Genomic DNA, 27,735 nt, shown 5'->3' with positions numbered 1-27,735 from the left:
GTGTTATTTTTCTCCCTTTAAAAGTAGTATGTGGGCACCTGGGTGGCTCAGTGGGTTAAAGCCTTTGCCTTCAGCTCAGGTCATGATCCCAGGGTCCTGGGATGGAGCCCCACATCGGGCTCTCTGCTCAGCAGGGAGCCTGCTTCCTCCTCTCTCTGCCTGCCTCTTTGCCTACTTGTGATCTCTGTCTGTCAAATAAATAAATAAAATCTTTAAAAAAAAGTAATATGTGCTCACCCAAAAGATAGATATAGATATCAATATCTAAATCTATATATTTACAAAGTAACCATTTCTAGGTGAGTGGCATCTGGTACTTGTGGTACAAGTGGCATCTGCACACTTGTAACCATCACCACTGTCCATCCACAGAACATTTTCACCTTCCCAAATTGAAACTCTGTCCCAATTAAATAATTCCCTATCTCCTTCCCCCAGCTCCTGGAACCCACCATTCTTCTTTCTGTTTCCATGAATCTGATTTAACATAAATGTTTATTATTGCCTGCTGCTTTCCCATGGTTAAGTGGCTTGAATGTGATAATTAAAGCAAGCAGTATTTGCCTGATGCTTGCCTTTCTTTTTTTTTTTTTTAATTAACATATAATGTATTATTTGCCCAGAGGTAGAGGTCTGTGAATCATCAGGCTTACACATTTCACAGCACTCACCATAGCCCTCCCCAATGTCCATAACCCAGCAACCCTCAGTTTGTTTCCTGAGATTAAGAGTCTCTTATGGTTTCTCTCCCTCCCTATCCCATCTTGTTTCATTTTTTCCCTCCCTTCCCCCACGGCCCCCTGCCCTCCCTCTCAAATTCCTCATATCACAGAGATCATATGATAATCGTCTTTCTCTGATTGACTTATTACACTTATGATGCTTGCCTTTTTATTTTCTTTTCTTTCTTTTTTTCTTTTTCTTTTCTTTTCTTTTTTTTTTTTTTTTAGTTAAATTAGCTGCTGTTCTCATTGAATGTCATCCTGCCAGTCCTAATTGTTCTGATTTTGCTGATGGTATCTGAAAATTCATGTAGGGTCATGATGACTTAAATCTTTTGACTTCCACAAACTGCAGCTGTAGAGAGAGTCATGGCAGGGAGATGACTTTAAGACAGATGTGTGCTGGTCACATACTTGGAAGAATTCTTCCACACAGATTTCCAGATCTTTTGTGTGGCCAATTTCACGTGGAGTGGAGACTCTTGGAACTCACACTGTACAACTTCCGTTTTCAGGAGACAACTCCACACTGACATTGTTCCTCTTCCTCCTTTTGTGATACTGCCTAAACAGAGTAAGTTGGAGGGTTTTTTTAAGCCATTTTTTAAAAATTGTGGTAAAATACACATAACAAAGTTTAGCATCTGAACCATTTTAAATTTCATTCACACCATTTACAGCTATCACCACCGTCCCTCTCTAGAACTTCCTCATCTTCCCCAAACTAAAACTCTGTCCCATAACACACAGACTCCCTGCCCTCCCCCAGCCCCTGGTGCCCACCCTTCTGCTTCCTGTCTCTGTGAATTTCACAATTCTGGGGATCTCGTATAAGCGGAATCACACAATGTTTGTCCTTCTGTGTCTGGCTTCCTTTACTCTGCATAATGTTTTCAGGTTTCATCCACAGGTGTCAGGATCTCCCTCCTTTTTCAGGCCCGATAATATTTCCATTGTGTGGATGGACCATCTACAACAAGTATATGCTGAAGGAACACTCGGGGTTACTTCCATTTATGAAGGAATGAATTGGTTTTGTATATTTAATATGAATTAATTAGAAATTTTGATGTGGATTAACACAAAGAGAACATGGGTGGTAAGGGCCCCTTTTCTCATTATATTATATGATATTATTAAGCCAATGTGAAACATTTAGCACAGGCCCCCCTGGAAATGCTCCCCTGTGGCCACCAGGAGGCAGGCCTTGGAGTTGTACGACCCCTCCCCCTCCTTTTGTCCCAGACCTCTGTTCATCATCTACTCACCTTTGCCTTCTTCCAGAGATAAAGATAGTTCTATTCTGTTTTAGTCTAAATGTAATTTTAGATAATCCTAGAATATTAGAATTGAAATCTCTGAGTATTTCTATCTTTTTAATATTCTTGGTTGCAAATAATTTTTTTCTTTTTCAAAAACCTGCGCTTACTGTAGGAGAGCCTCTTTACCCCAAAAGAGAAGTTCTTGAGTTTCTCTTGCCTAATACCATTCTTTGGAGACACAGTCATACTGCCTTATCTGGCCTGCGAAGTTCAAGTCCAGCATCTAGATCAGAATCACAGCTAGGAAGTGACCAGGCACCTCAAAGACAGTAACAGTGGCAAAGCTCAGGCTTGTTGTTCTGGGAGGGTAGCTGGCCACTCCTGTGAGAGCCCCCTGATGTCGGATTCCAATTAATACTGTGATTCTAAGGGTTGAACCAGCACTGGGGGTACATGCAGGCTGTACCCTCTGAGCAGGAGATAGGCGGGCAGAGCCATGCTGGGTGGGGCAGGAAGGCTCATAGGGAGGGGCAGTTGGTCTGGGGCAAAAGTTACTCCCACACCCCGTGGTAAATGGTGACTCCTATGTAAGATTTAGACTGCATGCCCCTGGAATTATTTTGTAACACTTTGCATTATTAAGACCAAGAATCTGCCCTACTTTATGAACAATTACTCATTTGATTTTTTTCTTTAAGATTTTATTTATTTATTTGATATAGAGATAGAGCACAAGTAGGCAGAGAGGCAGGGAGAGGGAGAAGCAGGCTCTCCGCTGAGCAGGGAGCCTGATGCAGGGCTCGATCCCAGTACCCTGCGATCATGACCTGAGCCAAAGGCAGATGCCACCCAGGCATATGGGTGAGCCACCCAGGTGTCCCTCATTTGATGTTCATAAGGCCGGATGAAGTAAGTAACACCATTACTCCTATCTTACAGATGAGGACAGTGAGGCCTAGAAGAGGGGCTGCATCACTGGCCCGAGGCCGGCAGGGAGTTTAGACAGAGGCAAAGCTTCCTCCGTGGGGTGGCTGCCCATACAGACCTGAGCCTGGCGTGGGCGTGTTCCTCCAAGGGGCCTCACCCTGCAAAAAGCAATTGCATTGAACACCCACAGTAATAATTAACTTTCCACCCACTTTAGTGCTAGTCCTTTTCCAAGTTGCGTTGCTGTGTGTCGAAATTAGATTCTAGATTCTAGCCTTTAGTCAAGAGTGTCTTGCTCTGAGACTTGTCATTTGCTTCCTTTCGGGTCCCTTGGCAGGTGACTGACAACAGATTCTCTGCTTACTTTATTGACAACTTTAATGCTATTTAAATTCCAAGAAGCTTGGAGTCCTGCCCTGGGTGATTGCGGACAAGTACTAATTGGGGAAGCCGCTGTGTCCTGCCCGTTTCGCTAAGTGTGGAGAACCCGTGTTAGGGTGAGACCAGTAGACCAGGGCCCCTGGAATGTTACTCGGATGGCTATTCTTATGTGCAAATGGGACAGAGAAATCTGCAGTGTCACTCTGGAAAGGAGGTGGAATGTGTGTCCACTTGCAGATTATGTGTAAGCCTAAAGCAAAAAATCAGTCTAAAGCCAGGAGTTCAGTTTGCAATCATTTGTAATGACATTTTTAAAAAATAAATAAATAAAACCCATAGAGGCCTCCCCGGGTGGCTCAGTCAGTGAAGCGTCTGCCTTCGGCTCAGGTCATGATCTCAGGGTCCTGGGATCAAGCCCCACATCAGGGCCCCTGCTCAGCGGGAGTCTGCTTCTCCCACTCCCTCTGCCTGCCTCTCTGCCTACTTGTGCTTTCTCTCTCTGTGTGTCAAATAAATAAATAAAATCTTAAAAAAAAAAAAGATCCATAGCACTGCCATAACCCCAATAATAATTTTTTTTTCAGTTAAGGCAAAAAGGTAAGATCCCATTCAAAGTAATATTTAGGACTAAAGAAATATGCAGGACCTATAATGAACAAAACTATTACAGTATACTGAATGACACGTTAGATTTTTAAAATGGTGAGAGACATGCTTTGTTTCTGAATGAGAAAACCCAGTGTTGTAGAGATGTGAATCCATCCTCAAATAATTCATAAACATAACATGATACATCTAAAATTCCAGTTTAAGGGACAAGACTGGTTTTATGTTTGACAATTGGACACTAAGGTTAATCTAGAAGAGTAAATAGTGGGGGTGCCTGGGTGGCTCAGTGGGTTAAAGCCTCTGCCTTCTGCTCAGGTCATGATCCCAGGGTCCTGGGATTGAGCCCCGCATTGGGCTCTCTGCTTGGCAGGGAGCCTGTGCCACCGCCCCCCCTCCCTGCCTCTCTATCTACTTGTGATCTCTGTCTGTCAAATAAATAAATAAAAAGTCTTTAGAAGAGTAAGTAGTGAGACTGTCAAGAAATTTTTGGAAAAGAATAATGAGGACAGTTTTCAACTTGTTTTGTAGCCTACGGGTTTCTTTATTCAAACAAAATCCTATGTCCCTATTCAGATACCTTCAGTGAGTCCTTTACTGCTTCCTGAATAAAGTTCAAGTTCCTTAACCTATTATAAAAAAGAACATTCTAACAATGTCTGAACGTACTCTTAAAAGCAATAAAATTCCCACGATGCTGTCACTTGAATGGAGCGGCTGTGTTGTTTATTCTGCATTTCCTTCCGGTCTTTGTCTGTATGCATCCATTTCTACTTTGTCATATTCGTGATATACTGTCTAAGGATGAGAACACTAAAACCCTGGCTTTGGGAAGAGCTGTAAGGCAAAGCCAAAATGCAGGGCTCAAAGGGGGGCAGCTGCCTGACAGAGGGCCAAGCTCCCAGAGTGTCCCAGAAATCCTGAGTAAAGCTTTAAACCTAATCCAAGCTAATTCAGTGACCCAGACTCCCCACGGCTTTTCTAACCCTGTATGTGAACTGTAATTCCAGAGTCCCTCCGCTTGCAGGAAAAATAGTCTGTGGACTTTGGAAGAACAGACAGAATGTGCTGCAAGCTCTTGGTGGCCAGCCTGGGGTCCCACTGTGCCTTGCCGTCCTATGGGGGGCTGTGTCCATCCGATTTTACAGAGGATGCTGAAAGGGGTCATGGGAGTCCCCGAAACTGCAAACTAATGAGCAGCAGAGGGATTCCAGCCCGATTCTCTACCCCCTCCACTCTCCGCTTTGGAGATTGAGGGCTTTCTGCAGGAACCACTGGGCCTCCAGGTGGGCTGTGCACGCTGCTGGGGGTCCCTCAGCCCCAACTCCTCGGCACTCACCCACCCAGATGGGCCAAGAAGCAAATCTCCATACGCTGACCTTCTTGCTTGCAAGGCTCTTACTTTAGTCTACTTCCACCATCACTGCCTTGGCCTTGGCCTTGGCCTTGCCATGCCCACACTGTGTCTGAAATCTCAGCTCCCCACTTCCCACCCTGTGGCCCCCACCTCCTGTCTCGCAACACCTGGTGCTGACTTTCTTCCTGCTACAACCACTAGCTTTGCTTTTGAGTTCTCACTAAAAGAAAAAAAGAGGACCACAGGTATCCAGCAACAGGTTGAAACAATTCTTGCCATATTTCTTTGCATGGGTAGCTAAGAATTGGAGCGTGGCTTATCTGTGTAAGTTAAGTCAGTGTTCTTGTACAGCTTGGGCACCTTTGATGAAGGTACAAGCCCCTCTAGACCTGGGCTTCTCCCCTGGGGGCATTTTGCCACCCAGGGGACATTTGGCAATATCTGGAGACATTCTGGGTTGTCACAAGCAGGATGGAAAGGCCAAGGACACTGCTAAACTTCCGTGACAGATGTCCCAGCAAAGAATGATTTGGCCCAAAATGTCCTTAGCATAGGGGTTAAGAAACCCAGCTTTCTTATTTACATTAGAGTCTCCTCATAAAGTCTGATCCCACATTTGATACTGGATGCCTCCACAGAAGTGGGAACGAGAGGAGGGTGCTTCAACATAATCTGAGTAGCTAAAATCAAACCTCCTGGTCAGAAGAAGCATTTCGAAAACCTTCAGTGGGCTTAGAGAACCACGCCTTCTTCTTGTTCAAAGGCGGGTCAAAGCCGCCCCACAAGATGTTGGGTATAAAGATGTCTTTAATTGACCTCTTTGCTGGTACTCGGAGATGACGTGGTCAGGAGTGGCTATTTGATCTCCAGTTATTCCAGAATTTCCACTCTTGTGCCAAACATGCCTCTCCAGACTGCTGGTCTTTGCTGTTCCTCCAACGTCCCTTGAATTTCATCTAAAATTCTCACTTTTCAGAGGTAAGACTTCTTGATTCTATGTTAAAGTCTTCTGTAAAGATACACAGTTCATACAAATTGATGATGAAGAAGTTGCTCATAATTTGGTACTTCTCTGGAGGCTAACAGCTGATGACTTACCGTGGCCCTGTATTTTGGGGCCTCGGGTACAGAGGGGAACAACCTTATAGCAGGCTGTGGGCCTGTGTTTCTAGAGCCATGCTGAAGGGTGTTACTAGTCTCAATTTTTCTTAGATGATTTTAGGGATGCTGTTTCAGAAATTTCTGTACTTTGGGGGTGGAAGGTGGTGATGTTCTCATCTGTCCTTAAGTCAGGTCGTCTTCAAGTCAAATGGCTTATTAGCAGGAGTGCCTAATTTTGAAACCTTTGAATTCATCTCACCTGCCTTAAATTTCCCTGTTTGCTGTAGGTACCATTTAAATTCACATCATAAAGTCCTATGATCCCCACACTTCTTTTCTGTGAATGACATTTGTTAATCACACCTGTAGCCTGATTGATTTCTGGAGGGTAAAAATTTGCTCCGTGGCTTTGACTGTAAGGAACATTCTATCTTTTCTGGAATGTCAAACTCATAGGCAAGAGGATTAAAGCCCAAACCAAATAAATGAGTGAGAACCTAGAAAAAACATTGCTTCCATGTATTTAATCACCATTTTCTGTTCCTAAGTATATATTATATATTGAAGCATTTGGTTTATTTCTTATTGGTGGGGTGTTCTGTTAGCTAGGGAACACAGTTCTGCACAGTAAAGCCTACTTTTCCATGTCACTATTTATTCTGAGCAAAAGCATTTTAAATGGACTATTCAGAGAGCACATAAAGATACATCTTTGTGGGGACGCCTGGGTAGCTCAGTGGGTTAAGCATGTGCCTTCAGCTCAGGTCATGATCTTAGGGTCCTGGGATTGAGCCCTGCATCGGGCTCCCTGCTCAGTGGGGAGCCTATTTCCTCTCTCTCTGCCTGCCTCTCCACCTACTTGTGATCTCTCTCTCTCTCTCTGTCAAATAAATCAATAAAATCTTTAAAGATTAAAAAAAAATACATCTTTTTCTTTGTTATGGAGTTAACTTAGGGGATTTTTTACAACTTATGCCTACATGGCTGAGAGGTAGTAAATTTTAGTTGTTTCATTTTCTATATGTTTAGAGAATAATCAGTTGATATTTGTGGTGTGTTGTGCTCACAAAAAACACAACTAGTTTTCCTAAGAGGTACTTCATTGCAGATGGATGTGGCTGTTTCCTTGGTTATAATATATGGGAGATGTTTCTGTGATCTCTCAGGTCCTTGGTCTGGCCTCAGATCACTAGTTCTGAGGGATGGCATGGAAAAACAGATACATTTTCCCCCCAGGGTTGCTATGGACTTAGGCCTGGACACTTGGATATGAACTTAATTCCAGAGTATAATAAATTAGAAATTATGGCGAGTGTGGATCAGATTCTACCTGTGACAGCATTGTTGGGCTTTCTGGAGCTCCGTGGAAGGGCTCTGTGCTCAGAAAATAGAAACGGCCTCCCGCCAGTGGGGCCCCAGGAGCTCTGTGCCAGGCCCATCAGTTTCTGTTCCTCCTGCCCTTGCTCCTCCCTCAGCTCCGTGGTCCACGGTCCTTGTGGTCCTCTCAGCTCCATGCAGCCCAGAATCAGGACCCAAACCCCAATTCCATCCACGTCCCACCCCCACCCCTACCCCAATTTCCCCCCCTTTCCTTTGGCTCCTACCTTTCAGCCTCCAAAGTCCCTCCCATCCTTAAAAAGAGACAAATGAATAAACCCCCTTACCCGGACCTCCCCCCATCCCGCCTTCCGAACTAGGCTTTCGTCTTCCATTTCTCACACTTGCCCAAACTGCTGAAAACGTTTAACTGTAGGATTTCAACAACAGCGTGCCCATGTTTTTCTAGTCGCAAATTAAGTTTCCTCAACCCTCCTCTCTTCTCTCCATCTGCCTCATGTAACATGAATGTTCATCTGGGAAGCTCGTGAACACCGGGGAAGCCTTCTGGGGCAGCTGGCGAACGGTGGCTTTTGCGAGACGCCCTTTGTTTCTCTGACCCACCCCCTCCGCTGTCTGTCTCAGCTTCTTGCTGACACACTTCTCACTTCTCCGTGTAGGAGCCCCACGTTTCTCTCCTCGTCTCTTTCCTCATCTGTGCATGCTCCCACGTTCTCAGCACTTTCACCCAGCTCGCCGGCTGATGACGCAGCCAGGCCGGCTGGTCACCTCCTTAGGGCTTTCTGTCACCACTTCCGGGGTCGTGTGACCAAAACTCAAACTTGCCACCTTCCTTAGAAAATCTAAATGGTTTGAAAGAAATCTAGTGAGTTGCTGAGTAAGTAGGTAGTTATTTAAAAAAAAAAAAAAAAAAAAAAATTCCTGGGGCTTCCAGGTGGGGCACCACCTTCAGCTCAGGTCATGACCCCAGGGTCCTAGGATGGAGTCCCGCATTGCCCCAGGGTGGGGGTGGGGGTTGGTCCCTGCTCAGCGGGGAGCCTTCTTCTCCCTCTGCCTTCCCCTGCTGGTGTTCACTCTACCCCCCCCCCCCAGATAAATAAATAAAATCTTTTTAAAAAATTCCAAAAGACATTCCATTTTCAAGAGAGAGTTTCTATTCCCAAATGCTACAAAAATATAAAACGCTTAAGATCAGTGAGAGTTAACGATAACCTCCCCAAATCCTCCATTTTCTCAGGAGAATCATCCATCCACGAAGCCATCTTTCATTTAGGAAGCACCTCTTCCCTACTACCCCGAGGTCCAAGATAAGAACGCCCTTCCATTCTGGAAGGATCCATTCCTAGTGGAGGGGAGGGTGAGTGCCGCATCACAGAGAGGTGAGAGAATGAAGGATGTGGTTCTTTCTCATCCAGCACAGGCAAGCACCTGGTAAACAGAAGCTGTATATACACATACATAAGCATTAGAGAGAGAGAGAGAAAAAGCATGTGAGTCAGGCGGGAGAGAGGCAGAGGGAAAAGGAGAAAGAGAATCCCAAGCAGCTTCCATGCCCAGCCAGAGCACGATGCGGGGCTCCATCTCATGACCCTCAGATCATGACCTGGAATGAAACCAAGATCCAAGGCTAACCACCTGAGCCACCGTGGGGCCCCAGCAGGAAACTAGCTCAGTCTACTTTTCAGCTACTCTTGCCACTGGCGCTTCTGTCCACAGGAGGCCGTCTGGGCCACGAGCTATGTTCACTGCTGCATGGGGTGCAGCTTTCTCTGCTGATGCCAGGTGGGGTCTGGCCCTCCACTAGATGTCCCTGACCAGTGCCCTAAGTCCTCTTGGCAGAGCTGGCTAGCACATTGATCTGGGTGTGCACGTGGCTTTGTGGGCATCCCTGGAGGGGAAGACGGGTTTACTGGTACAGGCTAAGGCTGGGGGGACCACAGAGAGCACCACCTAGCCTGTCTGTTGACTCTCTCTTCAGTCAAGACCCCTGAATGGTGGCTGGAAGTGGGGACCCCTGGGTGGTGTCTGGAAGTGGGGACAAGGCTATACACATTATCCTAAGGTCTCAGACTTGTAGTGGGGACTTGGGTTAGTGAGCCCAGCCTCACTCTTCCAACTCGGGTCTGCAGACAAGTTACACAACCTTCATGGGCCTCTGTGTGTAAAGTGCTTTGTAAGTGGAAAGGGGCTGCCCAGGACTGCGTCATTATCTCATGAAACAGCTTTTTAACATGAGGCGTTCTGTAATATTAGTCAAAAGGACCCTGATAAAGTTAAATAATAATAATAATAAGCTCATCGTTTGTAGAAGTATTTGGAGTTGTTTATTTTGTTGTAATCAATATGAATAGTGATTCATGTTCATGGAAAACAACAGTTACGGCGTGACTTAGAAAAATGGCTCGGTGTCTGTCATTTGACCAAAGGGGAGGTTGAGAGGGCCTCCCCCACCCCCACTGTCTGCCCTCTGCTCTCTGCTAGGATCCCAGGAAGGGTTTGTCTCTGGTTCTAGCACTTCGAACCAAACCACAGGAGGAGGCGAAGCTCGAATCCAGCAACAGGCCAACACCATGGAGATGAGTAAACCAAGCTTGGGTGTGGTCTCGCTGGTTAAATGTTCTGGCATGTTGGTTAGCTATGATTCTGAGGTTCCCAGAACTAAGTAAGACAGCTCTATTTACCCTTGGTTTTCTCAGGGGTCCCTGAAGAAATTAAGTCCCTGCCTATAATCTTGTTGTACATTGGAGAACTGCTTCTTTTAGATGTTGGATATTTAACTTTTGTTGAGAGGGCACAGAGGATCCCAAGCTTGGTGGCTTCTAGGAACGCCTAGGACAATGCTGAGCTTTCACAAAACCCACAGCACCTCCTCTGTACAGAGCTCCTGGGCCTGGCAGCTGGGAAGGAGCGGGAAACTCACAGTTGACCTGTTACAAGGGGCACCCTGACCAACAGGGGGTAGAACTGGGAAAGTGAACCAGTGGCCTTAACCTCACAGCTCCTTATATGAGGACCCCAGGGGAGCACCAACCCTGGCGAGGCGGAGGGCTGTCCTGTTCCTGAGCACCCACCCCATGCCACTCAGCCCTCTCCAAGACACCCTGGGTTTATCCTGCTAACCTTCCTGAGGATGGAAACCTCAGGCTTCCTAAGTCCTCCTTCTCACCTGACACTCTCAGGCGGGTTTATTTCTGTCTTCTTCAAGGGAAAGGGTGTCCACTACTGTGCCACGCTGTCTTTTGAGCTGTGAGCACAGGGAAAATGTGTCTTGGAGTGTGTCCCATTCTAAGGCACGTCACTTTTCACAGCTGCACCCATCTATGATGTCTTGGTGAACTTTCCAAAAACAAGTTTGTAGGTTCCAGTTACTAATTAATCATCCCTCATAAGTGGCCTTGCTGTGAGTTTAAAAAAAAAAAAAAAAGAAAAAAAAGCCTGTTTGCAGAAGGGTCTTCATTGAGGGGTCCTTTCCGTTAGAGACCCATGTATCATCAAAATTAACAGATGGCAATTACATAGACCCTTTACATGTTTTTCTTGGGCCCCAGGATCTATATGATAACACCAAGAAGCAGGATTCAGGGCTCTTCTTATGACAGACTTTGACACTTGCCTGTGGCTGGGAAGGGTTCTGAGGCTTGGCCATCTCACAGGGCTGACTGGACTGAGACACACTCAGGCACAGCATCTTCCCATCCGGAAGGATGTCACAACAGCAGGTTTCTCTAATGGGCTACCATTTTGTGGAATAAGAAATCTCCTGGGCACTAACTATTATTGTTTTATTGCTGGTATCGTTAGTTTGTTCCTAGAACTAAAAGCAGTCAGCTAGCTGCTTCTCACTCCCTGATGGTTTCTTGCCACCCACAGCTTCTGCAGCCAGCCCTTCCCGAGGTTTCTCTGGTCATTGCGTTTCTCAGCCATTGGAACCGGTCGTTGTCCCACTTCCTTCCTGATATAGTGGAGGATAGGAGAGCCTGGGAGTCTTGGAAGAGAGTGGCTGGCCAGCAGTGTTGGTCTCCATTTCTAGCAGGGCTGCTCAGTGGGGTCTGCGCATGGGTGCCCGTGCTCCTCCCCTACACCTGGACGTGCTACTCGGGGGCCCTGTCATTACCACTGGCGTTTTTCAGATGAAGCTTGAGACATAGGGCTAAGCAACCAGCTCTAGATCCCACAGAGTGCCAGAACCAGGAATTGGACCAAGTGCTTTTTTTTTTTTTTTTTTTTTTTAAGATTTCATTTATTGGGGTTCCTGGAGTCCTCAGTTGGTTGAGCTTCCTGTCTGTAGCTCAGGTCATGATCCCAGGGTCCTGGGATCAGTTCCCACGTCAGGCTCCCTGCTCAGTGGGGAGTCTGCTTCTTTCTCTTCCTCTGCCTACTGCTCCCCTTGCTTCTGCTCTGTCAAATAAATAAAATCTTAAAAAAAAAAAAAGATTCTATTTATTTATTTGAGGTGGGTGTTGGGGGTGGGGAAGCAGATGGAGAAGGACAAGCAGACTCCCTGCTGAGTGCAGAGCCCACTGCTGGGCTAGATCCCAGGACCCTGAGATCCGGACCTGAGCCGAGATCAAGAGTCAGATGCTTTACCCACTGAGCCACCCAGGGGTCCCTGAACCAGGTGCTTTAATTCCAGAGTCCATTTAACCCCTTCCCTGCGAGGTTTAATGGAGCTGATACCTAGAGATTGGATGGTGGCCTGGGGCTTGGGGAAAATGCAGATGCCTTCTAGCAAATGAAGCCTGTTCCCTGTGCCCTGCTCTGGAAGATGTGGTTACAGGGTTTAGGAAGGCTAGTAGCTCAGGATTCACCTACCTAGACTGGAATATTTATACTGAAGTCTCAAAGAAGGCTATTTTATTGTCTGTCATTCTCATCTGTGAAGTTACTACTAAAATTATTATTGCTTTCCATTATAAAATCTGCAAGTTCCGTTCTTGTTTACGCAGAAGAGTTTAAAATTATCTTCTCCAGTGAATTTAACTTCCAAGAATTAAGAATTGTAATACACTAACATATTTTAAAAGAGGTATAGCAAGAAAACAGGTATTAAAAGGTAAGCATTTCAATCGCTTTGAAAGTTATTTTAGCAAACCTAACGATGCTATCCGTCAAAGCTTGGAAGGCTCCGCATGTGTTCACCTTAAAGCCTGGTGAATTCCTCCCATGGGGGTCACTCCAGACATCTACTTGGCATCTCTATTCTGTGGCCCCTACTCTCTCAACTAGGTCCGGTCCTCCAAGACTTCCTCTGCCCACCCTCTGAGTTAACCCCTTCCTTTAGGAGCGCCCTCCTCCAAAGTCTTGTGCTCAGGGGCGCCCTGTCCACAGTGGGAAAGTCTGTGCGCACAGGTCTTGAGCTAACAGGCTGGCGAGAATTGGATTAGGGTGGCAGAGTAGGGAAATTGGGGTACTGCAACATCGAAATGTGAATCTGTGATCTCGCAAGGTTTTCTGGAGCCGCCTTTGCAGAGAATTAGGCCAAACCATTCTGTTTAAAGTTCGGGTTTTGAGGCAGGGAGGTGGTCTTTTTGAGAAGGAGCTTCTGGGTAGGAGGGCAAAGTCAAGACAGGGGAGGAGGAGGACGCGCAGTCACGTTGCAGGCACCGCGGGCACAGGGCCAGGCCAGGACGGGTTAGTGTTCCATAAAAATCTGCCCCAGACCACACGGCGAAGTCGGGAAACGTGGCGTTCCTCTGCCCGTTGGACTTTTAAAGAAGGAGGTACGCGTGTCCTGCGGCTGGAGGAGGCGCGTGCTGGGGGGCCGGGGCCGGTCCCCGCGCGGGGGCGACTCCGCTCCTCCCGGCTCGGCGCTGCCTCGCACCGTCCTCGCGGCCGCGCCCGGGACGCGCAGCTCCCGGATCCACGCCGAACCGCTGGCACCCCGGCTCTTTGCTGCGCCGGCTTCCGGAGCGGGAGGCGGGCGCAGGCGGCGCAGTTTTGGGGTTCTGGAAGCCGGCCCTTCTCGGGGTTACGCGTTAACGGGGTACCCCCGCCGGCAGGTGCTGCTGTGCTAGGGCGGAGATTGCTGCAACGCAGAAGCTCAGTCTGGCCGGAGTTCGGTGGACGTTGCGGGGCTGCAGCCCACGGGGAGCTGGGCACCGACGGGCCGGGGGCGGGGTCCGGGCGGCAGTTCGCCCCGCCCCCGCTCAGGCCCCGCCCCAAAGGACTTACCGCCGCGCTGACCAGCACAGGCCCCTCCCCAAGCAGGCTCCTGCGAAGCGTGGGCTGCTCCAGCGAGCCCCCTCTCCCCGAGGCCCCTCAACTTGCCCTTCTCCGACTTTGGGCGCGCAGCCAGGGCGGGGTTGTGGGCGGACCGGCTGTGGTCTTTTCTTTCCCCTCCCTTCCCCCCACCTCCGCCTTTCCGGTGTCTGCGGGAGGGGGTTGGGCGGTGATTGATAACCGCGCAGCTGGAGCTCGGGGCGGTCCGGACGGGGCGCACCGGATTGGGAGAGAGCTCGAGGAGGGTGGTGGGGGAGAACCCCCGGGGGCGGAGCGCGCGGGCGGCTGGGTGGGGGACCCCGGGGGGCGGAACGCTCGAGAGGCGGCCCTGGCTCCTCGGCCCCCGGGTGCCCCCGCCCCCGGCCCCGCCCGCCCCAGCCACCTGCGCCCCGCCCCAGCCGCGCCCGAGCCCGGGAAAGGCAGAGGCGCGCCCCTGCTCTGGGAAGGGCGAGTCCCCGTTGCGAAGAGCGTTGTGTCTCCGGGAACAAGTAATCCCGCCACCCCGGGCATGCGGCGGCGCTGAGAGCCTGCCGGCCAGCGGATCCGACGACTCTAGCGAGTCCCTTCCCCGGTTGTTCGAGAAGGCGGACCGATCGCTGGGCAGGATGACCAACCCCGCGGCCACGCAGAACAAGGAAATAGACTGCCTGAGCCCAGAAGCTCAGAGACTGGTAAGAGAAAAACACGTTGTCGAAACTTTCGCTTTGCTCCTGGTTGCCGTTCTGAGGCCCCAGGGGCAGTGGGCACCTTCCACCGCTGCCCTCTGTGCCTGGGGAAGTGCGGGGTGTGCCCCGCGTGGCCGGCACTCCCTGCAGTGAACGTCCCCACGCGAGGATGCGCGGGCGGGAGCAGGCTCTGCTGTCTGTGCGTTCGCTGCCCTGTGTGCGTGGTCCTCCCTGCACGCCGGAAAACTCGTTGTCGCGGACCGAGCAGCCCCTCGCTAGGACCGAAAGAAACTCGGTCGCTCCCCTGCCCCTGCAGTGGCGGCCTGGGACGGGCTCAGCCCAGCCAGCGCGTGGTCGAGAGTTTCCGTCGCAGCTGCTAATTTGGTGTTTCACAATATATGGCACCTGGGAACTGGTGCCCGAAGCCGGTGCCTTCACCCTGAGGCTGGTACCACCAGTGGCCTGGGTAGTTTGGAGTACTTATCCTGCTTTGGATTTTAGGTCTAGTGGGCAGAGCCTGATTGCTCCAAATACCTCCAGGGTCCCGGGTCACCAAATCCACCTTGGCTGGTCTCCTAGGGTCTCCAGGGCTTGGCAGGATCCTCCATGAGTGGGATTTTGCAATTATCCAGCTCAGTACCCACCCAGGACTGGGATCATGTATGTGAGGATAGTTGGACATTAAAACTGGACGGGGGTGGGTGGGCGCGCCTGGGTGGCTCAGTGGTTTAAGCCTCTGCCTTCAGCTCAGGTCATGATGTCAGGGTCCTGGGATCGAGCCCCACATCGGGCTCTCTGCTCTGCGGGGAGCCTGCTTCCCCCTCTCTCTCTGCCTGCCTCTCTGCCTACTTGTGATCTCTCTCTGCCTATCAAATAAATGAATAAAAATCTTAAAAAAATAAAAAAACTGGACAGGGGGTAAGATGGGGAAGGTTTGTAATTACCCATTTTCAGGCAGCTTGTGATTGACTGCGGATGGAAATATATAAAGACCAAAGGGTGCACTTTGAAAAACAACCACGAGGTCCGTAATGCACAGAGACCCTATGGGATTTTCACTTCACCCAGTTTTTTTTTTTTGGAAGCCTTGATAGAAGTGTGAGCCGGACACAATCACTCCTTCATCAGGCAGAAATTAATCATCTACTGGGTATTTGCAGGGGATCCAAGATAAATAAGACTGCCCTGACCTTGGGGAGCTTCCTGGTAAATGCCAGGGAGAAGCATAGAAATAGACTTTGATGAATCCACGCTTGAAGGTTGCTTTCCTTGCTGAGTACTGTCAGGTGGATATTTTTAATGTCTGGGTTAGTGTGCTTCCTCTGTGGCCTGGTTTAAAGTTCCTGCCATGAGCCAGACCTTTGGAGCTGGTTCCTACCCCTTCACCTGGCTGGTGTCTAGGGGCCTGGGAGCACATGGAGACATCTGTGCATCACCACAGGGAAGGGCCCTCAGAAGAAGGAAGGACGAGGAGCTTGCTGGGAGATGCTGGTGTTCTGCAGAGGCGCCCAGGCAAACCATAGATGGCAAGAGCAGGGTGCTGTTAGCCCTGGGCAGGAGTCGAGCTCCGAGGGACCAAGAGCTGGGCAGGGAGCCCTTGATGGAAGAAAAAGTAAACATGGAGAATCAGGATGTGGGAACGGAAGGGACAGGCCATCAGAGGAATGAGAAGAACTAACATGGGCTCTCCGTGGCACTGGCTGCCAGGTTCCCGTAACCCTTATCCGTGGATTGGATCTGGTTGAGAAGCGTTCTTCATGGAGGTGTGGAGATAAGTCACAGGAGAGTCCGGACTGGGCTTTGATTGAGGTGCCCTGCTGTATCCCCAATTCGAGGACCCAGTAAACTCCCAAAACTGAAAATTGTTTTTGTTTTGTTGTTTTTGTTTTTTTAAGTTTGTGGCAGAATTCATTTTGCGGGAAGGCCTGCCCTGGCTGATGGGAGGCTGTTTTCCATCTGTGTTCCTCTCATTGTGAATATTCACACATTTCTCTGCAGTCTGGGAATGTCTTGGTTGATGGCTATTACTCTGGTGATTACAGACTCCAGGGCCTATGCAACCTATCACCCTTCTAAAATCCAAAAATGTTGAATTCTGAAACCTGTTTGGCCCCAGGGGTTTCCAAGAAGAAATTGTGAACCTATAGTTCTGTTTTGTTTTGTTTTTTTAGTGAATAGTAGCAAAAAGTATTTTAGAGTGGGGCCTGGGAAACAGAAGTAAAACTCAGTCCTTTTATGAGGTTAAAGGTCTGGTTAAAAGGAAGTGCTGAGGGGCAACTGGGAGGCCCAGTCAGTTAAGCATCTGCCTTTAGCTCAGGTCATAATCTTGGGGTCCTGGGATCAAGCCCCATGTCAGGCTCCCTGCTCAGCAGGGAGTCTGCTTTTCCCTCTCCCTCTGCCTGCCGCTCCCCCTGCTTGTGCTCTCTTTGCCAAAGAAATCGATAAAATCTTTTTTAAAAATAGAATTATAAAAAATAAATAAAAGGAAGTGCTGAGTGAACAGTTGGGGGGGGGTGCCTTACACAACAGTGAGCTCTGGCCCTGGAGCTCTGTGAGTGTAGAAACCATACATTTCTTTCACTTTTGTAACTTCCTCGTGCTTATGACCAGTTGTGTCACCTCTGGTCTTTTTCGACATAACTGATTGGCACTAAGCCCTCACCAGCCACCGGTCCTGTCCTGAGGACAGCCTGCCTGGGTCGAACTCTCATCATTGTGGGTCCCTGTCCCAAGGTCTCCCGGTCTTGGCAAGTAGGCGCATTGCCCAGTGTGGGGGTGCAGTCAGTACGAACGTCATAAAACCTGCCGTGGCTCAGAGATTTGAGCCCTGTAAACCTGCCTTGTTTTAGATGGGTCACTTTCCCAAGCAGTTAAGATACAAAAATAGTGAAGTAAGGTCTTTTCTCATAGGATTAAGAGTGTCCCCCTAGGGCAGAGATGAGACTAAATTTCCCTTTTGCTTTAAGAGTTACTTTCTCTTCAGCTGGAGCTAATACAACATAGCAGAAGCCTCCTTCACAAATTAAAAAAAAACAAAAAACAAAACACACACACACACACACACACACACGAAAACCCTTCAGTCGCAACTGCCACTTACACTGAGCACAGGAAATCAAGTTATTTATAGTCGCTGAGCTGTTTTCAGGTAATGTTGATTGGAGTCTTACCTGATTAGAGGTCCTTATCTAGCTTCTACAGAGTTGTGAGGGCAAATGCTGGTGCAACAAGTTTGCTCCTCAAAAGGCAATGTTCAGGAGGAATTTGTTATCCTTGAAAAATCAGGCTATGTGACTCAGCAGAGGCATTGTTTATGACTAGTTACTCAGGGTTTCCAAGTATCTGTTCATATTTAAAAGCATTCATCTTGGAATCTCAGAGGCCACAAGGTTCAAATCACTAACCTGTTATCAAGATAAGCCTGTTACTCACCCGCTACAGGTTGGAGACTGGGTAGGGAGCAGAGGATTTTTTTTTTTATTACCCACAGCTTTTCTTTGGGCCACCAAAATCTTAGTTTTAGTTTTTGTTTTTTAATAAAGAAGCTCATTTTCATGAAATGGATTTACTGAATTTTCATTATTTAGACTTTCTAGATAAAATTATATTAGCTTCTTTTTCCATGTTTGTGAAACAAGGCATTATCTTGATTCTCTCTGTGATGTAATATTCCAAATTGCCATGGATTGATTGAGGCCACGACTGAAATCCCCTTCCCCTGGCCAAATTCCAGAATAAATAAACAACAAAACCAGCAACAACACAAATGTGTATTCTGAGACTCATCCGTTCATTAGGGCGAAGGCCGGAGCTCAAGTGGTTTTCTCTTTAATACGGTAACCTGACAATTTTAAAGTCATGTAAGTGGTTTTGCCTTGAGTGGAAAAGCCTAACGACTTTGTAGTAGGAAAGTCATTTATCTTAATTTAATGAGGACTTTTAATTGTAACCAAAATGTTTCATTTGTATGTTTGTGTAATCAGCCTTCTCAAAGCAACCTCATTTCTGATCCTCACATCTTTTTTATTTTGTGGCAAGTGGGTGTGTCATCTTCCAAGGGGGAGAGAAATAGAGTGGCCTTTTGGTGTGGGCTGGGACCTCCTCTCCCTGCTCTGAAATTCCCCCCAGGCCTGTTCTCCTGGTGGGTGCCTCAGCTTGCTTGTCTTCTCCCTGTGCCTTTAAACCCCATCTGAGCTAAATTCACAGGGCTGGGTCCCTAGCGGCTACAGAAGGTAGAGGATGATGAGTTAAGCATTAACAACAGGTAGCATCCCCAGACACCTGCAGGGTCAGCCCTGTTAAATGGTTTCTGTAGACAGCTTTCCTAGCCCTTGCCAGAACCTTGTTTGGTTATCTCCATGTACAGATAAAGGGGAAACTGAGGCTCAGAGCGTCAGAGGACTTTCCCGAGTACACCCAGCTAGCAGGTGGTAGAGCCGGCTCAGACACAGGCCTGCTAATTCAGAGCTGGTGCTGATAACTGTCGCCACTGTATACAGTCCTTCACCGAGGGTGTGGCCAGCGGCTGCTGCTGTGTGGCTGCTGTGAGCTTCTCTTTGCAGCCTCTGGGGTGTCACAACCCCAGCATAAGGAGAAGCGTTTCTGGTTGCTAAGGCAGCCTCTTAGGGCACATGGCCTTGCCCCAAATGCATAATGATACATCTTCGTTTTATTGAACATTTCCTTTTTTTCTCTGGTAGTTTTTCGACAAAAGAACTTTCTTTAAAAAAATTTTTTTTTAATTTTTTTGTTTATTGGGGTACATGCTTGACTCAGTTTGGTTAAGCGTCTGCCTTCAGCACAGGTCATAGTCTCAGAGTCCCCAATTGAGCCCCACATCAGGCTCCCTGCTCAGCGGGAGTTTGCTTCTCCCTCTCCCTCTGCCGCCATCCAGCACCCTCCCACCACCTCAGATTGTGTGCTCTTCTATCTCTCTTCACTCTCTCAAATGAATAAATAAAGTCTTTTTAAAAAGAGATTTTTTATTTATTCATTGAGAGAGAGCGAGTGAGGGCATCAAGCAGGGGAGCAGCAGAGGCAGAGGGAGAAACAGACTCCCCACTGAGCAGGGAGCCCACCAGGGGCTCCATCCCAGGACCCCACCCTGGGAAGAGAGACGCTTAAGCAACTGAGCCATGCAGGCACCCCAGACAAAAGAAATTTCAGTGGACTTTATTTTTCTAAATAAGGAAAAAAAGAGTAAAACTGAAAGACAGCCACAGAAATTTCTGTTTTTCTATTTTCACACCACACCAACTTTGTAAGTGCTACGTATGTCAGCATCCCACAGAAGCCTCCTTCCTGGGTGCTGTGCGGCTCTACCCCACCCCACCCAGACAGACAAGCTCACTGAGAATTGAAATGATCCCTCTGGGGGCACCCGGGTGGCTCAGTCAGTTAAACGTCTGCCTTCAGCTCTGGTCGGTCGTGGTCCCAGGGTCCTAGGATTGAGTCCCACACCAGGCTCCCTGCTCCGGAGAGCCTCCTTCTCTCCTTCTCTGCCACTGCCACACATGCTCTCTCTCACTCTCTCTCTTTCTCAAACAGATAAATAAAATCTTAAAAGAGAGAGGGAGGAAGGAAGGATGGAAGGGTGGCCTCTGTTTCTCTCCTGGCTTGTTCTAGGAGTAGCGCTCGAATAGAGGCCATGTAGTAAATAGTCATGTGCTGCCTGATAAAGGAAAGCTCTGGAGTGTCCAGCCCTATTCTGAGAAGGAACGATGTCTGTTTTTGTGACACCTTAAAAAAAATGTGGGGTTTGCAGGGAAGACTGTGAGTAGAGCAGGTTAAGGGGAAAGGAGGGGGGCCCAGATGAATTGACCAGAGAGCATCTGTCACCTGGAGGCCCAGCCGCACAAATGGGGCCAAGATGCTCTCCCCTGTCGGTCACACATGGTTATTTGTCACTCTCTCTTGCTTTCCTTTGTCATTCAAGCTCATTGAGGCTATTGAAGGAAATGTGGGCCTTCTCTCAGCTCAGAAAAAAATGTGAAAGATGTAAACAGCAAGAGGAGAAATGTATCCGTGTGGAGGACACTGTGCAACATGTTCATTTGCCCCCATCAGTATAGCAGTAGTTGCTAAATTGAAGATAGTGCTGGGAAGTTTCACTGGGTAAATGTTACTTTGTAAAGTTTAAGGTGAATGATACCAGTCGCTGCTTTCTATAAAGTAACATGAATAATATTTTTTCTGAATAGGGCCAGTTTGTTATTTTGGCATATGGGGAGTTTTTTTTTTTTTTTAAAAATTCATTATTCAGAAAAGCAAAGTCAGGAGATTTCTAGTAGCAAAATGGGGAAAGAGAACTGACAGTCTCACTGTAGAAACAGTTCACGTCTGGTGTAGAGATACAACATTTTAGAAGTGAAGGAAACTCCCGGAGATCGCTTAGCCTGGTTCCCCCGTTCCCTGTGATGAGAGCTAGCATCCAAGAGTGATGCAGTGTCCAAAAGACAGACTGTTAATTATAGAGAACACACTGATGGTCACCAGAGAGGAGTGGCTTTGCGGGGTGTGGAGATCAGTGATGAGGATGAAGGAACACATTTACCATGATGAGAACTGAGTAATGCATGGAGCTATTGAATCACTGTATTGTACACCCGAAACTAACATAACATGGTATGTTAATTACTCTGGAGATAAGATAATGAAATCAGATATAGATAAATAAATATTGCATGATTAACACACCACCACCAACAACAAAGAAGGTGGTGTAGTTTGTCAGAGCCCACATAAGTGGTGAAGGGTAGACCCAGAACCCGAGTGGGTGTTGAGGCCCCTCCCTGGTTGATCTCCGTCTGCAGAGACCTGGAGCGTTGTGACCCAGCCTGCGGAGAGGGGGTGCCCGATGCTCTGGGCTTTAACACCAGGTGCCCTGGTCTGGGCTCCTGGAGGCCCATGGCCTAATCTTGCAAAATAGAGGTCTCTCTGAAGGCTGGTGTTTTATCATAAAATTCCTTAGTAATTTTACATTCTATTCCAGAACTCACTGGAGTTGGCTTTGGTGGCAACTTGGTGTTTTAGATAACTAGTTACTTTAGTCTGTTTAAATATATATATATATACACACACACACACACACACACATATATATGTTTGTTTGTTTATTTATTTATTTATTTATTTGAGAGAGAGACCGAGAGAACGAGAGTGAGCAGGGAGAAGGGCAGAGGGAAAGAATTCCAAGCAGAATTCACCACCCACCCCAACACAAAGCCCGACATGGGGGCTCGATCCCATAACCCAGAGATTATGACCTGAACTGAAATCAAGAGTCGGACGCTCAACTGACTGAGCCACCCAGGCGCTCCTATGCTGTAGTCTTTAACTTTCTGTTTTCCAAACCTTCAAGTAAGATGGACAAAGCGTGTCATGTTTAGTCCGTGGCTCACGCAGCGGCTCCCAGCCCTGTGCCCTTGACCTGTGGCCGGACTGTTTGGACCGAGAGGCTGAGCTGTAGAGAGGCTCAGCTCCCCTGTCCCATTCTGCACTTTCAAAGCTGTGGTTCTCAACCCTGTCGGACCCAGGCCCCCTTTTTGTAACAAGTTTTTAACATTCTCATTGCTAACCTGAAATGAAATTCATATGTGGTAGAATCTGCTGGGACATGTGATGTCAAGTCAATACAGTGTTTCAGCTGTTGCACTGAAAAGAGATAAAACAAAGGTAGATTGCCCTAGGAGAACATGGGTTTCGATAGAGAAAGGCTCTAGCCCCGGTGCACCAGAAGACCAAGGGAGCCGTCTCCGGAGAGCCAACGATGCCCTGAGCCGTAGCTGTGAACACAGACCGATGCAGGCCTGTGGTGCTGAGACCCAGATGCCACACAGCTTGGGGCTGTGGGTGCCTTGACATTCCCAAGTGGTCCCTGACTCTTGAGGAAGTTCTGAACACAGCCAAGTCATCTTTCCTCAATGCTGATTGCATTCCTGAAACAGCCAGTGTATCTTACATGGCGCGAATTGTATTTTGATTTTATGCGTACATTGGAATCAGTTTGTAGATCAGGAAATTATGAGGTGGTTTCTTCTCTCCATCTGAGTCGTTAGTGGGAAGGTTCTTCACTGAGCAGGCCTGTCTGAAGGCAGGATGGTTGGCCTGCTGTGTCCTGCCTTCAGTCACCGTGATGCCTTCAGTGCCCCCTAGACTCCCAAAATGCCCTCTGAAGTGTTGTTCCTGTCTCCCATCAGCACCTGCAATTTCAAAGTACCTTCCCTTTGTGGTGACTGTACTCACAGGTGTGGCCATAAAGCCACTGGGGGGATATACAGTAATCTTGTAGGCCAGGGTTTTATAAAGAGGAGCGTGAAGTGCACATGGCAGCCGAGGAACAAGGGGTGGTGGGTGCCGGCTACAGAGACAGCATGAGCCACTGTTGGTGAGCTGCTGGCTCATGCGCTCCCCTTCCCGTTAGTGTCCCCCGTTGCACTAGGCTGCTTGGACCAGCAGCCCGTCTTGAGAAGCTGCCGCACACAAGGGGTTGGGGACGTACCTAGAATACAAGCTGGCTGTCGCCACTTCCTGTGGCAAAGGCCACTCTGGGCAGGGACTCTGTGCCAGCCTTGTGGTTACCCTGCACAGCCGTCCAGTCCAGACGAGAGCTAGGCAGTGCGTCCTAAGGGGCTTTCCTGTGGGCCTGTGTCCACGGCCTCCAGCGATTCGGAGGTTTCCAGTTTGCCCCCAGCAGGATTCCTGAGCCTTTGTCAGCCTGGGGCCAGATCTCAAGGGGCAGAAGGTTCTGCTTGTTTCCAAACAAAATTGCTTCTTTGTCACTGCTTCAGGCTTCAGCTGCATGAGACTCCTCCTACCTTCCCGTGAGCGAACCTTTCCCTGAGAGCTTATGAGCTCTGGTTAGACAATGCGGCCTGGGAAAATAGTCTGGTTTTTCAGTTCTGCTTGATTCTAAACCTAAAAGCTAAAAGGAATGTGTACAATCAATAGTAAAACTTTCCTCCTAATTCTAGAACACTTTACAGCCACCAGATCGCTTGTGTTTCTGAACAGCCCGTGTGGCTCATTTCCATGTTACATCTGAGCAAATGGAACAAAGAGGTGCCGGCCCCTGGGGTCCCTGAGGTGTGGCCACGGCTCAGAGGTGGACTCTCTCCGTGGCCCCCAGCAGTGGTCTTAATGTGTGGGGACAGCCTCCTCCCAAACACCTGTACTCAAATGGCTGCATGCCTGGTCACAGGGCACGGCCCGCCATGGTGGGCACTCCAGCAGTGCGTGTGAGCCTACTTTGGGCTCTGTGTCCTGTCGTGACAGGTGGCCGCTGACTTCCAGAGCCCTCCTCCTGGTGCCCTTCCAGCCCCCAGACCTCACTGTAGGAAGTGACAAGAGTGCCTCTCAGTCACGTTTGTCAAGAATCACCCCCAAGTCAGGACTCATACTCCCCTTCTAGCTTCCAGGTAGAGTTCTGGAACCACTGGGGGCAACTGCAGAGTGGCTGAGCAGAATAAAAACATTTTCTGGGATCATAGGATGTGCGGGCTCGGGGTATAGGGCTCCACACCCTGCCGGAATCCCTGGAGAGTATGGAAGCTGAGGACCCGGACCCAGAGCCAGTGACCCAAGGCCACACCAGGCTCTCCAGGAAGTGACCGTGTCTTCCTCCCACAGCAGCAGATCCTGCTCCTGAAACTCCTGTCCTGCTGGTGTTTATCACCTGCCTGTTCTTTGATGGCCAGCCCATGGAGTCCTCAAGGTAGTTAAATGGGTAGGAGCCACAGGAAGGATATAGACACCTTAGAGCTGCACTGCGGAGACAGGGTTTGTGGGGGAGACACATCCCCCGTCAGAGGCCCTGCTGGGAGAGTGAGGGTGCATGAGCCGTTGGAGAGGAGGCTCTGGGGATCAGGCCCTTGCTGCTGTGTGTGTCCACAGTGTCTCCCATGGCATACACGACGCCCCTGCGTCTGAGAGCTGTCCTATCTATCTAGGGTCAGTTGTAACAGGGGCTCTGTGGAGTCAGTGGTTCCGCTTTTTAGAATTCTTCTCGGGAGAATCTGGTGGTGATGAGTGGGGGCTTCTCTTCCCAACTGTCTCCATCATCAGAGGGCCCCTTGCTTTAAAGCCCAATGTCTCTGAAGCACCATTTGCGGGGTTCGAGGCCAGGGTGGGGGGTCTCTGGGGGAAGGGTGAGGCTGGCCTGTTAGGGGAAAGGACACTGCATTCTGGCCTGGAGCCTGGCTGGATCGGCTCCTCCCCAGACCCTGGAGAGGCCTGCTGGGGTGTGGCTGGGGGAGCAGCGGGGGGGCAGCTGTGGGGAAGCTGTGGGGGAGCTGGGGGTGTGGCTGGGGGAGGCGGCAGCCCTGTAGGGGTTTCTAGCAACACCCCTGGACACCTTAGCAGCCCTGAGCATGGTTTTGGTTTGGGGGCTCTGTCCTTTCCTTCCTCTCTTTCTCTCTCTCCCTGCCTCCCCCTTTTACCCTCCCTTTTAAAAATTTCCTATTTATTATGAAAAATGTCAAACATACCCAAACACAGATGGGTTAACAGAAGACAGAGTTCCCCACACTTGAGCGAGCGTCAGCACCACCCCGCCCCCGCCAACACACACAGACACACTGGGAGCATGTTGAAGCCCAGCAGGCTGGACTCCATCCCAGAGGCTCTGACTGGGAGGGCCTGGGGGTGGGAGGTGATTCTGCATCTCTAACTCTTCCCAGGTGTGCTGATGCTCTGGGGAGGGGGGGGTGCACACTGTGATAGAAGGCCCACCAGCCAGCCCGGCAGCTGTCAGCTTACATCCCTTCAGACCCCTCCTTCCCCCTCCCCCCTACTTATTAGAAGGCAAATCTGATGGCAATCATACTATTTCATCTTAAATATTTTTTAGTATGTATCTCAACAAAGACGTGGGGAGCAGGAGGAGGCTTACGGCCCAGAGCTCTGCCTTTCCTGGAGCCCTTGAAGGCAGATGCTGAGGGCTTGATGCCCGTCTCCTGTCAGCTCTTGTAGAAAGGGAAGGGGGCATTCCAGAACTGGGAGAAAGGGCCAAGCCAGCTTGCCCTGCTGCCGTCCCGGGAGGTGCCCTGAGGTCACAGAATGAGCTTGGTCACAGGTCCATCGGGGAGCATCCCAGGAGCAACATGGGAGCTGAACAACGAGGCAGCGGACTGCTTGCTGGGCAGGGTGCGCGGTCTTGTATTCCAAGCTTGCTTTTCTGAATCCCTGTGCCTTTTGACTTTCTGTCTTACATCCCACAAACCCACCCCTTTCCATCCTTCCAGTTTCGATGGACCATCACCCTCTTTCTTGAGTTGGGGAGTTTAGGGGAATTGAAGTGACGGCACTCCCCGACTCTGAGCCCCACACAGGCCCTGGGGGGGTGAGCTGGGGTCAGCAGGCAGGATGTCCCGTCCAGGTTTGGGGAAGCACCCTGTGTGTCACAAGCATCGGGTATGGCACGTGGGGTTTCTTCACCAGGGTTCTCTGGCTGCTGGCACACACGGGCTTGGGACCCTAGGCTCCTGGCACCCTGCCAATGCCCTCTGGCCACCCCGCTTTGCTTCATCCCACCTGTTGAGGTTCACAGGGTTGCTGGCTCAAAGCAACCTCTGCCCACCTCCTAGATTCCCTACTGCCTCCTCAGTCCCTTCCCATTCCCCACATAGCAGCCAGAGCGCTAGTTCTCAAACAGAGGTCAGCCCCTCCATGTCCCTTTGTAAAACCCTCCAGTGGTTTCACATTCCTTCAAGATAAGGTTCCAGAAGATACAGGGGCTGAAGCTAGGGCCCATGTCCCAGGCTCTCTGGCTCCTCCAGCTTGTCCCACATTCCAACTCCCCAGCCCTGGCTGTCTCCTCCAGAGACCGGGGACCCACACCAACAGCCACAAGTCCTTCCCTGGCCGGGTCTGAAGGTGGTGCAAGGTTGGGTGGGCCTGGGCTGGCCATCACCAGTAGCTGCTGTCCCTCCCCACCAGCTAAGTGCAGAAGTGAAAGTAAGCATTTGGAAACTCTCCTACAAACTGTGACATAGCTGTGACCTCAAGAGTGAGTTTATAGTTCACAAAGGTGGCAGGTGGTGATGGGTTTGTCCTGCACACAGAAGCACTGGCCCAAGGCATGGGGGGAACCCAAGAACCCTTGCCTGGCCTGAGGCAATGGGAGGGCAGTACTGGCGTCCCAGGAAATGCTGTGGGGAATGAATTCCTGTTTGCTTATCACCGTGGTGGACCAGAGCTATTTTGTATTCTTTTGTTTTCTTCATGACTTGATCATATCATATTTCTTTCTGGTGACTTCACAGGGATCGCTTGGGGGATCTCGGTCTCTTAGGCTCTGGGTTGGGCTCTTTCATGTTCTTGGTAACATCAGTGTTTCAGGCTAAATTGTGTCGTCAGACTCTCTATCTAGTCTTTCATTCAGGCCTCTCGGGCCAGGACCAGGCTTGTGATGCTGGTCACAGTTGTGTGCTCATGAAGTTGGTCATGCAGAGGTATCTAGACCTGTTTAAATGTCGACACCTGTGTCTGTTGGTGTTTAATTAGTTGGATTCACAGAAGAGAACATGATTTTTACCACTTCCTATGTGACAGGCGTCTCGCTTCCCGGGTGTGAGTCCCATGCGAACCCTGAGAGGAAGGTGTTTCACAAGGCAGCAATCACAACGATTCGAAATCGTACTGCCTGAGAAGTTTAGCCCTTTTCTGAATTGGAACTGAAGGTCAAGTGACTACAGCTGATACAGCTTCATAAGGAACTTACCCTGTGACTTGGTTCATTCCCACCATTCCTTTATCATCCAGGCCTGGGTCCCTCAGATCCAGAGCTCTGGTGGGTTTTAGTCTGTTGGTGCCATTGTCCTCATGACCAGGACAGACTTTCTGGATTGGACCTGAGGACCATAGGAGTGTGTGGGCCAAGATGGGAGCCACTTCCAGGGTGGAGGGAGGCCCACGGGGTAGCTGAGATGTAGTCTGTGTGGTCCGATGGGCTGTTGTTTTGGAAGCCTGCCTGTCTGGTGGGAGGTCACACCAGGGGTCAGGGACTGCGTGTTCACCGAGATGGTCTCCCTGAGAGATGGTCTCCTCAGGGATCGTTGGTCCAGTCCCAAGCAGAGCTACAGGAAAGCAGTGGGGGACGGGATGGGTGTATGCAGTTCAGACTCCCCCCAGGTCAGAGACACTAGCCCTGTGACACCAGA

At 49.4% G+C, this 27,735-nt stretch overlaps 1 protein-coding gene across 36 annotated transcripts in view; it reads left to right on the top strand.

The window, feature by feature from the left end:
• Window positions 1–27,735, top strand: part of LRRFIP1 (LRR binding FLII interacting protein 1) — a 134,058-nt gene that overhangs the window by 43,972 nt on the left and 62,351 nt on the right. The window contains exon 1 of one of the 36 annotated variants that reach the window (XM_059167604.1): window positions 6,120–6,233. The exons of 28 other annotated variants lie outside the window; for them this stretch is intronic. Coding sequence is in view for 6 of the 8 variants with exons in the window: in XM_059167575.1 (XP_059023558.1) it covers window positions 14,519–14,584 (66 nt within the window). In the remaining 2 variants the exon portion in view is untranslated. Of the gene's footprint in view, window positions 1–6,119; window positions 6,234–13,747; window positions 14,585–27,735 lie in introns of those variants that run through there. 7 more of the 36 variants (XM_059167605.1, XM_059167575.1, XM_059167583.1 and 4 more) reach the window with 7 other exon arrangements.

The sequence above is a fragment of the Mustela lutreola genome, chromosome 3 (assembly GCF_030435805.1).
Source record: "Mustela lutreola isolate mMusLut2 chromosome 3, mMusLut2.pri, whole genome shotgun sequence".
NCBI lineage: Eukaryota > Metazoa > Chordata > Mammalia > Carnivora > Mustelidae > Mustela > Mustela lutreola.
This window is presented reverse-complemented; position numbering and strand designations above follow the sequence as displayed.